The sequence below is a fragment of the Fusarium graminearum genome, chromosome 1, assembly GCF_000240135.3.
Source record: "Fusarium graminearum PH-1 chromosome 1, whole genome shotgun sequence".
NCBI lineage: Eukaryota > Fungi > Ascomycota > Sordariomycetes > Hypocreales > Nectriaceae > Fusarium > Fusarium graminearum.
The window spans coordinates 2,712,173-2,724,249 of NC_026474.1; the positions used below are offsets into that span (position 1 = coordinate 2,712,173).

The following is a 12,077-nucleotide window of genomic DNA, read 5'->3' on the forward strand; positions in this document are numbered from 1 at the left end:
CATAGGGGGTATCGTATCTAGAATGCTTCCAAGTCCGCAGGAGTACCAAACCAATTGCCCAACTCCGATGATTCCTTGCTCTTATCTCCTGCGATAAAGAAATCAGTGACTCTGCTGGTCTCGCCATCATCGTCTAGCGGCCACTCGACCTTAACGCCATTACCCTTGCCCTCAAGCATGTCCTTCGCTGTGCCCCAGCTGAACCGACATTCAGGACCCCATCCAAAAACAGGATGCATATTATTCTTCATCCAGCTCACACAGTTTCCATCGGATGGATAGCCTGAGCCCCAAGCCATTGCCTCGCCACCCTTTTCCTCCCCGTCTGCTCTCGCTTCGAATAGCACTTCGAGCGCAGCATCACGAGTAACCTTTGCACAAACCGAGGCAGCACTGACGCAGGGGTACAGACTATCTGCCTTTTTGGCGACAATGATCTTGACTGTGGGGAATATACGCTGAAGCTTGGCCTGGTAGGCCGCAGGCTGACCGATGGTGTCGACAAAAATCTCCTGCACATTAACACCTGCAGCATACACAGCTTTGATGAGATCAACCGTGGCGTCCATAGCCTGAGCGTTGAGGTTGTACGCATTGGGGCGATACATGTTGGCACCAATGTCCCTTGCTGATAACGAGGCCGTAGCCCAACCGCACGATTCATAAAGATCTGAGCCAGGTGTACATAGAATGCGCATAAGATCAGAGCGAACAGCAGGTTTTAGGACCTTGGAGTCGTCAAAGTGATGTGTTTCGCGGAGAAGAGAGTCGGATAGGGAGATGGGAAGGAAGAAAACGCCGTAGACCATGGGGCCAAGAACAGGACCACGGCCGGCTTCATCGACGCCGAGACAGCATGGTGTTGCTGAGGATGGATCTGAAGGGTCGGTTGGTTGAAGCGAAGGAGGGATCGCTGTGATGTGTGTGAATGACTCGCCTGCGATGAGGGCAGTGTCGTGGACTGAGGGTGGGATGTAGGTTCCTGAGGATGAACGGGTTGTCTCGGGGACGTCTTCGACTGATGAGTCTGTCATGATGTGATTGAAGTCAATATTATGTATTATTTTTGTGGTTTTGTTGCATATGAGGTTTGGATGATGGAGAATGGAACAATTGGTGGTTGTGGTATTAGTGGTTGACCTGGATGTCAAAGTAAAGAAATTGGTTGGCGTTGGACATGGGATATGTCTTTAGGAGACGCGTCTGGACGCGTTAAGCACCTTAAATCCACTTTAGATCTATTCCACCTAAGTTAGGTCGGCTTCGGTGTAAGCCACAACCAGGTACTGCAATGATGATACAGTGATTTTGGCAATACCAATAAATCATATTGTCTAGAAGAAACCCGTTAATTCGGGTTTCAACTCAGTTATACTCCTCAAGAGCAAGCCACTTATACGACGCCACGATAGAGTAACTTATGTGCAGTGAGCCGAAAGCATCAGGTCTTGCCAAAGTATACCCATGTAAGAACAAAGGACTTAGCGAAGCAAGGCTTATTCCAATTCGGATCCTTGAATCACGAGTTCACCTCTGACAAGCAAGTCCATGTAAATAACATCATCAAAAACCCTACCAAAGTGTTTGTTGGTCATGACTTTTGCTCAATGATACCTTAACCCACTGTGCCAGTTCAGCGCTTTTACTGGACCAAATCAACGGGCTGCGACCCTCTAAACACACCCCAAGCTACAGCCCACTTCACCTAATTACCCGCGACAGGGACAGCTAAAAGTCACCAAACGACAACAACACACACCACCCGCGTCACCAATCGCGTCCAGTCCCGTTTTTGATTTTGTAGCTTTACAACTCACGGCTAAAATCCCTTGACGTCGCGGACTGTTTTCAGAACCACAAAAGCAATTTATGCACATCCTACACGGACATAGCATACGATCCGCTTGAGTGAAACAAAAATACACAATGATAGCCCCTCGTGGCGGCGCAAGGCGCACCGAAGTTGAAGAACCGCAAGATATCAATATTCTTGGTGTTCGTGGTCGGTAAGTCTGGTTGCGCATATCGGATCGCGAGATTCCCCCAATGCGACTCAGTAAACAGGTGCTAATTTATTTGTAGAAAAACTGGCGCAGAGCTAAGAGACAGAGGCAATCGCGACGAACATGGCATGCAACCTTTAGACGACCTCTCCTCTTCGCCCGAAAGAGAAATATCTATACCAAGATTCGACGACGATGAAGAAGATGATGATCATGACGAAACCGGAGATAACGAAGATGACGACCAAGGCAGCGAGGATATGGATATTGAGACAAGTCCGCTCACTGAGGCTTACTGTAACGAAACCCATGGACTAACACCACTCTAGGCTTTGGACCAGGTCCTCAGACTGTGCTTAGGAAAAGCATGATCCCTCTGCCTCGAAGTCGGTCACCAATAAAGACTGGAATATTGTCTTCCCCTCGACGAAATCCGAATCTAGAACACCTCTCTTCGCCGAGTCGATCGCCCGCCCGATCACCTGTCCCGAAAGATCGCGATAATACCGTGACCAGGAAAATCGATTTTGGATCAAAGCCCACAGGGCGCGGAAAGCGTGCGACGAACGGAGCCAATGGCACACTTCACGAGGACGAAGACGAAGACGAGGAAGAGATGGAAGACGCGCCTGAGGGCGGCGATGATGAGGTGGAGGACGACGTGGAACTACTCAATGAGTCGCTTCAACTAGTAGAAGACATGGGTGGGCATTCTTCAGCGCACGGCTCCGAACCAGAATCTGAATCCGAACCCGAGCCTGCACCTGCGCCTGTACCCAAGACCGCCAAAGCAACAGCCAAATCTAGCCAAGCAAAAGCAGACGCAAGTCCTAAGAAACCAGGGCGACGCGGAAGACCACCGAAAGCGAAAATAGTCGAGGAAGAACCTACCGAGGAGGAACACAGTGAGGAAGAGCCAGAAGAGCCCCAAGAAACCACTAAACCCGCCAAAGGTCGACCCGGACGGAAACCCAAAAATACTGCTCAACCGAAGGAGTCCAAGGTACCTCCATCACGGAAACGGCCTGCGCAGGAGGAGATTGAAGAGAATGAAGAGCAGGAAAACGAAGAGTCGGAGCAAGAACAAGAACGAGCAGAGCCACCGAGACAGGTCAAGAAACAACGAACTGAGGCTCCTAAACCGTCAAAATCGACTAAATCAGCACCATCAAAAGCTGCTTCAACAGCAGAGGCAAAAGAACCAAGAGGGAGACCTGGGCGAAAGCCCAAAGTGCAAGCGGCTGCGGATGCTGCGGACGATGTTGGAGAGACCTCTTTCGCGGCGCTTCAGCGCGGGCCTCCTTTACCCAAAAAGCGTGGTCTTGTCTCTGTTCGCCACGACGTCGACGAGGTACATACGACAAGATCTGGAAGACATTCGTTCAAACCACTCAGCTGGTGGGCAGGTGACAAGGTGGTTCAGGAAGAGGAAGAATTTAAGGACGTTTCTGGTCGCGATCGCTTCGTGCTTTCAACTATTAAAGAGGTCATCCGTGCTCCTGTAGAGGATGTGCGCGCCAAGCCGTCAAAACCGAGAGGTCGGCCTGGCAAGGCAAAATCAAAAGCTACGAGACAGGTTGAAACCGTTGAGCCTGAAGACTGGGAGCTTGATCCGGGTACTGTCAATGGCGAGGTGATACTATGGGACCCGGAGCATGAGAAGAATCCTCCCGGTGACGAAGAGCCGGTGGAGGTGATGGATGATCGGATCGCCATATCAGGCCCGGCTATTCAAACCCGCGACGTTCAAGGTGTATCTTTCCGTATGGCCAAGACGCTCACAACGCCTTTTATGGGCGCAGGTGTCGTCGATCTACCTGCTGGTTCAGAGAAACGGCCCAAGAACTCGCGCAAGATGCACATGGCATTCTTTGTGCATACCGGAAAGGTGCTTGTTACCGTGAACGAGGCATCATTCCGCCTCAGTGCTGGAGGCATGTGGTTCGTCCCCAGAGGTATGTCCCCCCTGGTCCTTTCTCAATATTCCATTTTGTTAACGGTGAACAGGAAACTACTACAGCATAACAAACGATTACGATACAGACTCGCGAATCTTCTTTACTCAAGGATGTGAGATAGCAGCTCAATCCACAGAACCAGATCAGTCACAGATGTCCATGATGGCCTGATAGTGGCAACGTCCATGATACCTTTGGAAGTATATAAACGATTGCGCAACTTGTTCCAATTTGTGGCGCAAAACAAGACTACTCTTGTTGGAGCATTTTCTAAGAACGCATTCCTTTGCAAAAGACATAGAAAGGGCCTGGTTCTTTGTGTCAGAATTTCTCTCTAGGAGAGTGTCTTGTTGGCCGGTTTTATGATTTATGTGCGGTTAGGGAGGGGCGCGTTGAGTTTGTTGTATACCATTCATGAGATGAAATTTCAATGCAGGATTGTTGCAATTACAGAAAGTATGCTATTTGATCCACCTACAAATCTCCCGTTATGAGTTGTCAGGGATGTTGAAAGCCGACAGCAACGTGACAGCTACGTATCGTGGGAACTACCCAGTACCGAGGTGATATTAGATCGTGCTCGCGATATACGTACGACCAGCATCATGCGCTCAACCAGAGGCGACAGGAAATGGGGCCCAAACTTGAGGTAGATTATATATAAATGGCTAAACTATTCCATACCTTATGCTATCAGATAGGTCCTCTGGTTTAGAATTCCTCGCTAAGAAGCTTCTTCAGGGCAATCATCTCCTCATCCCACTTGGCGATTTTAGCTTGGCTGGCTTCAAGCTTACGAAGCAAAAAGGTGATGCGCCCAGCGGTCTCTCCTGGCTGTCGAGGCATGGTACCCAGCAATGCTAGCTCGTTCTCAACCTTCTCAATTGAACGAGCCTCTGCTTTGCACGCGTCGTTAAGGGTATCATAATCCATCTTGGCGCTGAGTACGCGGTCCTGGAGGAGAACAGTGAATGCGGCTTGGTGCAGCGGCTTGCTGGCTGTGATAGTCATAGGGCGACCCTGATGGGTTTTAACTGCAATAAGCTCAGTGCTGACGAGGCTGTCAATAGCAGCATCGGCATTGGAGCCAGCAGGAGCGGCAGAGGAAAATGGCGTGGAGAGGAGAACTTCGTTGTAACGTAGCTTCGGGTTTTTCGCAAGAGATTTTACAAGATGCCAGGCCTGTTGAGAGGAGAAGTTCTTGCCGTCGATATCGGACGGTTTGCCAAGAAGGAAGATTCGCACGATGTCGGTAGCTGTCTCGGATACAATCTCGTCCACGGCCTGCTTGGGAGACTGACCGGTACGAAGGCGTCGAGCAAGAAACTCCAAGTCTGTGAGGCGACCACCGAGTGTTCCAATGCATTGATCGAGTTCCCGCATGTTGGTACGCGGAATGGGTGCCTTCGCTGGTGGTGCGTCGTCGCCCAATTCCTTTCGTGCCTTTTCATCATCTGCCAGCTGATCCTTTACGCGACTAAGAACAAAGTTCTTGGCCACTTCAGGTGCGAGATCACCGAGGGAAACGGTACGGAAAATTCGATCAGGGAGTGCCTTGTCAAGGGGTTTCGAGTAGGCCGTGTCTGTGGTAAGGAAGATGACATGAGCAATATTGTTCTGCACTACAGTGGCTGCCCACTCGGCGATCTTGTCGTAAATGATGCTATTTTCCTCGCCTTTGTGGAGAAAGTTATCGACAACAACGACAGGTCTGCGCTCTGGGTGGGCTTCTAGCCATGCATCCTCAGACAGTTTGTAGTCGCTATCTTTCTTACTGCGAGAAGACACAGCAACATCCTTGAGGGCGCCGGTGGTGGTCTGCATGATCTTGTTCAGCTGAGATTCGAGAGTCTCGGAGAATCCCGCCTTGACACCGGTGGTGCTCTGCACAGCAAGGTCAATCATACTGCTGATGTTGTTTGCCCAGGAAAAGACGGGACGGTAGCCAACAGCCATTGCTAGATGCTTGATGGTACCGGCCTCTCCTCTAGCCTCAACAATACGTCTGCAGTCAACCTTGAGCACATTCTTTCGACCTTCCAAAGCCTGATCCATGACCATCTCGACCTTTCCTGAGCCTTTGGGCCCTGTGATGACGATAAAGGTGTCAGAGGTTTCATCAAGCCAGCCTTGCACTTCAACAATTGCGTCTCGCCTGTGGTTCCAGACTTCCTCGAGGCCGTCATCATTCTTCGATTTATGTGATAGTCCAAAATTGCCCGATTGCTTCTTGAACCACTTGTAAATACGTGAGTCCTTGAACTCTAACGAGTGTTGGATATGAAGCTTGATGAAGAATTCTCTGATCGGGTCAAAGATTAATACTGAAAGACCAGCGATCAGTGCTGCAACAACAGGGACAACAATTCGAGGATGGTTGCTCAACCAGTTCCATATGCTATGGGCCTTGACACGCTTCTCGAAAGAAAGACGAAGTTTGGTGCCTTTGGTGCCACCTCCTAATATCTCGTTCACGATGAAGCCATGCATACAATTACGGGCTGTAATCGCATCCCTTGTTACAGGGAACTGAATGTGGGCATATCGCGGTGTAATCTTTGAGTCGGTTGGCTGCGGTACAATATCTGCAATTTTTCCGTATTTACGGAACAGAGTGTACAATGTCTCTTCAGGGAGCTCTTCGGGAGTTATACCAGGAGATGGCGGCACAAATTCGATCTTGACAAAGCTGGTAGGGTATCTGTACATATCCTCCAGCCAAGGTGTGCCTTGAACAAGGCGAGCGTTTACGGGGCGAAAGATGGAAAACCATGGTTTTATCGGCTTTTCCCTCAACCGTTTGCCCAACTGAGCTTCAATCTCGGCAGGATCTATGTTGGCGTTGTATTTGAATTTGACATAGGCACCTCCGTCCTTCAAGCGCGGCAGGATCTCGGTGACTCGAATTGGTAGGTCTTCCGGGATTGCAGTCTTGACAAGGCGGATTGGGTCTAGGACTCCCAAAGAAGATGTCTCGAACCGCTTGAGTAGGTCGGAGACATCGTGATCTGATTTCCAAGGCCGCACAAGCACGCTGCTCAGCTTAAGAGGAAATATGTTATCGAAGAAAAGGATGGCCTCGTTAGAGTCCGTCGAGATGTGGCCGCTCTTATCAGCACCGTCTTCTGAAGAAGCAATCGGAGGAACGGAAGCAAGGTCTCCGGGGTTGGCAGTAGTGATCCAAGCGCGGTTCAGAGGTTGTCGTCGTGTTGTGTGTTGATTAATCCGCTGTCGAAGAAGAAACGATGTTGCTGATCTTCTGGGTGCGAAGAGCGCTGCCCTGGCAAGGCCTCGGCTTGGGATCATGGTCTGAGGCACGTTAGAAAACTCGACCTCAAGTCTACTAAGCTTTGGGATGGATAGCCTAGTCTGGAGCGGCACAAACTGACCTGAGATTTTGTCTCCTATGCTCCTGTAGTCAAATCTTCTACTGCCCCAAGGGCTCGATAACTTCCATTGCTATGAGAGGTTTGGCCTGAGAGAAAAGGAGGAGGGGTTGTGGAAGGCCTCTGTTTATTTTGTGGTGTGATAAATATCAAGGTAGGTAGGTCAACTAGAGCTATGTCGTGGCTAGCTTCCCACAATGAGGTCATTGTTATATTGAGCTTTGGGTGTAAGAAAGAAGGACCTAACAATTCGGTCTAAAGTAGCATAATTTGGCTCACTAATTTCGTCTCCCATGGTCGAACTAACAACCAAATTTCCTGATTCCCTGAGGGGAAGGTGCATTGAGGTGAAACAATTGACAACTGAGCAATGGAACCCACTCTTAGACACTCAGACACTCAAAGCAAGGAGTCCTTGTGAAGATCAACCCCACTAACCGCGGAGTAAAACGTGGGATGCTCTTAAGCAATGAGACTCGACAGAGGCAGATTGACGAGCATACAGTAACATGGATACCTACCTAGTTATTGCTTGAGCACCAAATTTATAGCCCATATCCTGATTCATGGATATACATAGCACGAGCAGATTTGACTGTAAGAAGACTTCTTCTTATATTGTGTCTGTGCCATGTTTTCTTTGAAGCAAGTGGACACTTGTACTGACAGCCGACTAACTCTGATGATAAACAGTTCATAACGGTTGAATTTAGACTGACTCTACTGGAAATCAATTTTATACGTTAGCCAGCGTAAATCTCAGTTCCTTATTTTAGAAAGTTTTTATTGGTCTGATTAAGAAAAAGATAATAAACGTTGACGTTGGCCACAGCTATCGTTATATATCGGAAAGACGGCAGATATTTCCCCCGTCACCTTGTAGTGGCATCTTGTCTCCAAATCTCGAAAACCCAATTAACCAACAGCTTTGCGCGCAGCACGAGACCCAAGGCAGATTATATCACTTGCATCTACCGTTGAACATACTCAACTCCAAACTCAGCAAGGCCAATCTTCGATTAAATTCATTCTCCATCACAGTAGCGACAAACGACTTCATCTCTCAGCAGTTAATTCCTGCTATTTGAACCACTTTCCGACTACTTCTTTCACCACTTACACAACATCGCAATGGGTTGGCTATGGTCTTCAACACCCTCCAAGGAGGAGAAAACATCGAATCCAGTTGAGAACAACATACCTCCTACCACATCGACGACCTCAGCACCACCGCCATCTACACCCTCACCCTCCTCCAACTCAGACGTCGACCCGGAAATCCAAAAATTTCTCGACCTCTTCGAGTCTGAAAAGAACAAGCCTACGCCCACACAAGACAAGCAACAACAATCCTCCTCCACGTTATCATGGCTCTCCATGAAGAAGTCGCCCCGATCCACCGCTCCCACACCCTCCGATATTCCTCCCCGAGACCCTCTCGCCGAAGCCCTCCTACCAACGGACATGTCCTGCCGACAGGCCTTTGACCAAGCGTGGAGTTGTAATGGAATGGGCGGCCAGTTCATCGCGGTGTATCGCTACGGAGAGATGCGCTCGTGCAGTGAGCACTGGGACGACTTCTGGTTCTGCATGCGAGTAAAGGGTTACACTGGTGAACAGCGCGAGAGGGCGATTCGAGAGCACTACCGCGCCAAAGAGTTCACAAAGTATGGACCGGGGAAGCCGAGTAGTGAGGATGTTTGGGAGAGTAGAGGGGAGAAAGTACCAGAAGGGTCATTTTTCAATCAGTCCATCGATGGATAAATGAACGGATCAATGACAGTTGTATTAAGAAAGAAACCATTCGACCCATTTTGATGACATACATACTGTTGTGAAGATGACCAGTCAATGCCATCGCACCTTTGCCTATTCTTCAGGACATCATGCAAGTCGCAAGTCGCATAAGCCTTGATGATCAGAGTCGTCTTTAGGGTATATCATGAATGTTTTCGAATATTTTACTCATTCGATTTTTTCAGAGATACGAGCTTAACAGTATTAGGCCATATCGTAACGTTAAGGTAAGACTTACCTAATTTTAGTACATTTTCATAAGTTAGCATTTCTTCCCCTTCCTAAGGGTGCATAGCTTTTCCTGTGGACGGAGGCATTGAGGGTGTGTTTTTTACGAAGATAGAGCTCGATGCAATTCAATTTAAGTCACAGAAGGAAGGCAAAAGTTTTATGAATGTATGATTCATTGATTCATTAAAGTACATAGACCACCTTAGCTTTTCATAACCGTAAAGTCGCATAAAAACAGAAAAAAGGAAAATCTAATCTCATCATCCCATGAAAACGACTAGCCTCCGCATTATACCCATGGATACATGACCGCTCTAGAAGTCGAGACTGATGTTATTGGGGTATCAAAGAATTTAGTCGACCTCCTCGACGGTGGGACCATCGTCACCACCGGCACCGGGGGCGGGGCCACCAGCACCAGGGAAGCCACCAGGGCCGCCGGGCATGCCGGGCATGCCACCGGGAGCACCCTCACCACCAGCTCCGTAGAACTTCATCATGATGGGGTTAGCCTTGCCCTCGAGCTCCTTCTGGTGCTCCTCATACTCCTCACGAGTAGCCTGCTGGTTGTCATCGAGCCACTGGACGACCTTGTCAATCTCAGCAGTGAGGGTCTCCTTGTCGGAAGCCTCAATCTTCTCCTCGACCTTGGGGTCGGAGAGAGTGTTGCGGAGAGAGTAAGCGTAAGACTCAAGACCGTTCTTGGCAGCGACACGCTTGCCCTCGGCCTCATCCTCCTCCTTGTACTTCTCAGCATCGTTGAGCATGCGCTCGATCTCCTCCTTGGACAGGCGGCCCTTGTCGTTGGTGATGACGATCTTGTTGGACTTGCCGGTACCCTTCTCGACGGCGGAAACGTTCATGATACCGTTGGCATCGAGATCGAAGGTGACCTCAATCTGGGGAACACCACGGGGAGCAGGGGGGATACCAGTGAGCTCGAACTTGCCCATGAGGTTGTTGTCCTTGGTGCGCTGGCGCTCACCCTCGTAGACCTGGATAAGGACACCAGGCTGGTTGTCGGAGAAGGTAGAGAAGACCTCGGACTTCTTGGTGGGAATGGTGGTGTTGCGGGGGATGAGCTTGGTCATCATACCACCAGCGGTCTCGATACCGAGAGAGAGGGGGGCGACGTCGAGGAGCAGAATCTCGTTGGTGGCCTTGCTAGAGGTGTCACCAGAGAGAATAGCAGCCTGGACAGCGGCACCGTAGGCAACAGCCTCATCAGGATTGATGGACTTGTTGGGCTCCTTTCCGTTGAAGTAGTCGGTGATGAGCTTCTGGACACGGGGGATACGGGTAGATCCACCGACGAGGACGATCTCGTGGACGAGGGACTTGTCGATCTTGGCGTCGGTAAGGACACGGTCGACGGGCTGGATGGTGGATCGGAAGAGATCCTGGCAGAGCTCCTCGAAACGAGCACGGGTGATGGAAGTGTAGAAATCAATACCCTCGAAGAGAGAGTCGATCTCAATGGAGGTCTGAGCGGAAGAAGAGAGAGTTCGCTTGGCGCGCTCACAAGCGGTTCGGAGACGTCGAAGAGCACGGACGTTGGTGCTTAGATCCTTCTTATGCTTTCGCTTGAACTCGTTAACGAAGTGGTTAACGAGGCGGTTGTCGAAATCTTCACCACCCAAGTGAGTGTCACCGGCAGTAGACTTGACCTCGAAGATACCCTCCTCAATGGTAAGGAGAGAGACATCGAAGGTACCACCACCAAGATCGAAGATGAGGACGTTGCGCTCACCCTCAACCTTCTTGTCAAGACCGTAGGCAATGGCGGCAGCGGTAGGCTCGTTGATGATTCGGAGAACGTTGAGACCGGCGATGAGACCCGCATCCTTGGTAGCCTGACGCTGAGAGTCGTTGAAGTAGGCAGGGACGGTGACAACGGCGTTGTTGACAGTCTCACCGAGGTAAGACTCAGCAGTCTCACGCATCTTGGTGAGGATCATGGCGGAGATCTCCTCGGGGGTGAAGGTCTTCTTCTCACCCTTGAACTCAACCTCGATGGCGGGCTTGCCAGCCTTGTCGATGATTGTGAAGGGGAAGTGCTTCATATCGGCCTGGACCTCAGCATCGGCGAACTTGCGGCCGATCAATCGCTTGGCGTCGAAGACGGTGTTCTGGGGGTTCATGGCGACCTGGTTCTTGGCGGCATCACCAATCAGACGCTCGGTGTCGGTGAAACCGACGAATGAGGGGGTAGTTCGGTTACCCTGGTCGTTGGCGATGATATCACATCTGGGGTAAAAGTTAGCGTCGATGTTCAAGCGAGAGACATTTAGATCCTAGGGTAAAAGGAAATAAAATATTGAAAAACTTACCGATCCTCACGGAAGATACCCACGCAAGAGTACGTGGTACCCAAATCGATACCGACGGCGGGACCCATTTTGTGTGATGTGTGTGTTTGAATGTGTAGAGAGTATGTATGAGAGATTAGGGATAAGAAAAGGAAAAGGAAACGCGGTTTGCTTCAAAGGCAGATCGTGGTATTTGAAGGCTTTTGAGGGGTATTGGTTTGTGTTGATGATGATGGAAAGAAGGACGGAAGCAAGAGCAGTTGCGCAAAGCATCTAAATAAAGGCGGGTGCCAAGGTTCGATGCGGTTCTGCGCTGTTCCAAAGGAGCCCACTTTGGAGAGCTTCTCGATAGTTGCAGGGGCGTCTACCGCTTTCTGGGCGCTGCTAGGCTTT

At 50.0% G+C, this 12,077-nt stretch overlaps 6 protein-coding genes across 6 annotated transcripts; 3 read left to right on the forward strand and 3 right to left on the reverse strand.

Annotated features, from left to right (window-relative positions):
- Positions 1 to 17: 17 nt before the first annotated feature.
- Positions 18 to 1,034, reverse strand: FGSG_00834 (ribonuclease H2 subunit A; the record flags this gene model as incomplete). The annotated part of the gene is made up of 1 exon (XM_011318248.1): positions 18 to 1,034. The coding sequence occupies one exon, from the start codon at positions 1,032 to 1,034 to the stop codon at positions 18 to 20; it is 1,017 nt and encodes a 338-aa protein (XP_011316550.1).
- Positions 1,035 to 1,926: 892 nt separating this feature from the next.
- On the forward strand, positions 1,927 to 2,332 carry FGSG_11833 (uncharacterized protein; the record flags this gene model as incomplete). The annotated part of the gene is made up of 2 exons (XM_011318249.1): positions 1,927 to 2,006; positions 2,083 to 2,332. The coding sequence occupies 2 exons, from the start codon at positions 1,927 to 1,929 to the stop codon at positions 2,330 to 2,332; spliced, it is 330 nt and encodes a 109-aa protein (XP_011316551.1).
- A 287-nt stretch (positions 2,333 to 2,619) lies between these two features.
- FGSG_11834 (uncharacterized protein) lies at positions 2,620 to 4,028 on the forward strand (the record flags this gene model as incomplete). The annotated part of the gene is made up of 2 exons (XM_011318250.1): positions 2,620 to 3,958; positions 4,024 to 4,028. The coding sequence occupies 2 exons, from the start codon at positions 2,620 to 2,622 to the stop codon at positions 4,026 to 4,028; spliced, it is 1,344 nt and encodes a 447-aa protein (XP_011316552.1).
- A 610-nt stretch (positions 4,029 to 4,638) lies between these two features.
- On the reverse strand, positions 4,639 to 7,461 carry FGSG_00836 (uncharacterized protein). Its single transcript, XM_011318251.1, has 2 exons — positions 7,351 to 7,461; positions 4,639 to 7,270 (listed from the first exon to the last, which is right to left on the reverse strand). Exon 2 carries the CDS (start codon positions 7,265 to 7,267, stop codon positions 4,673 to 4,675), a length of 2,595 nt encoding a protein of 864 aa, XP_011316553.1. The 5' UTR covers positions 7,268 to 7,270; positions 7,351 to 7,461; the 3' UTR covers positions 4,639 to 4,672.
- An 820-nt stretch (positions 7,462 to 8,281) lies between these two features.
- On the forward strand, positions 8,282 to 9,111 carry FGSG_00837 (uncharacterized protein; the record flags this gene model as incomplete). Its single annotated transcript, XM_011318252.1, has 1 exon — positions 8,282 to 9,111. Exon 1 carries the CDS (start codon positions 8,479 to 8,481, stop codon positions 9,109 to 9,111), a length of 633 nt encoding a protein of 210 aa, XP_011316554.1. The 5' UTR covers positions 8,282 to 8,478.
- Positions 9,112 to 9,530: 419 nt separating this feature from the next.
- On the reverse strand, positions 9,531 to 11,890 carry FGSG_00838 (heat shock protein 70). The gene is made up of 2 exons (XM_011318253.1): positions 11,706 to 11,890; positions 9,531 to 11,622 (listed from the first exon to the last, which is right to left on the reverse strand). The coding sequence occupies exons 1-2, from the start codon at positions 11,771 to 11,773 to the stop codon at positions 9,729 to 9,731; spliced, it is 1,962 nt and encodes a 653-aa protein (XP_011316555.1). The 5' UTR covers positions 11,774 to 11,890; the 3' UTR covers positions 9,531 to 9,728.
- Between the last annotated feature and the right edge of the window lie 187 nt (positions 11,891 to 12,077).

Excerpts from the sequence above, each read along its gene's own strand:
- FGSG_00836 (XM_011318251.1), bottom strand. The coding sequence starts at position 7,267 with ATGATCCCAAGCCGAGGCCTTGCCAGGGCAGCGCTCTTCGCACCCAGA.
- FGSG_00838 (XM_011318253.1), bottom strand. The coding sequence starts at position 11,773 with ATGGGTCCCGCCGTCGGTATCGATTTGGGTACCACGTACTCTTGCGTG. Across the intron at positions 11,623-11,705 it reads GGTATCTTCCGTGAGGATCG|ATGTGATATCATCGCCAACG; the intron begins GTAAGTTTTTCA and ends CTTTTACCCCAG.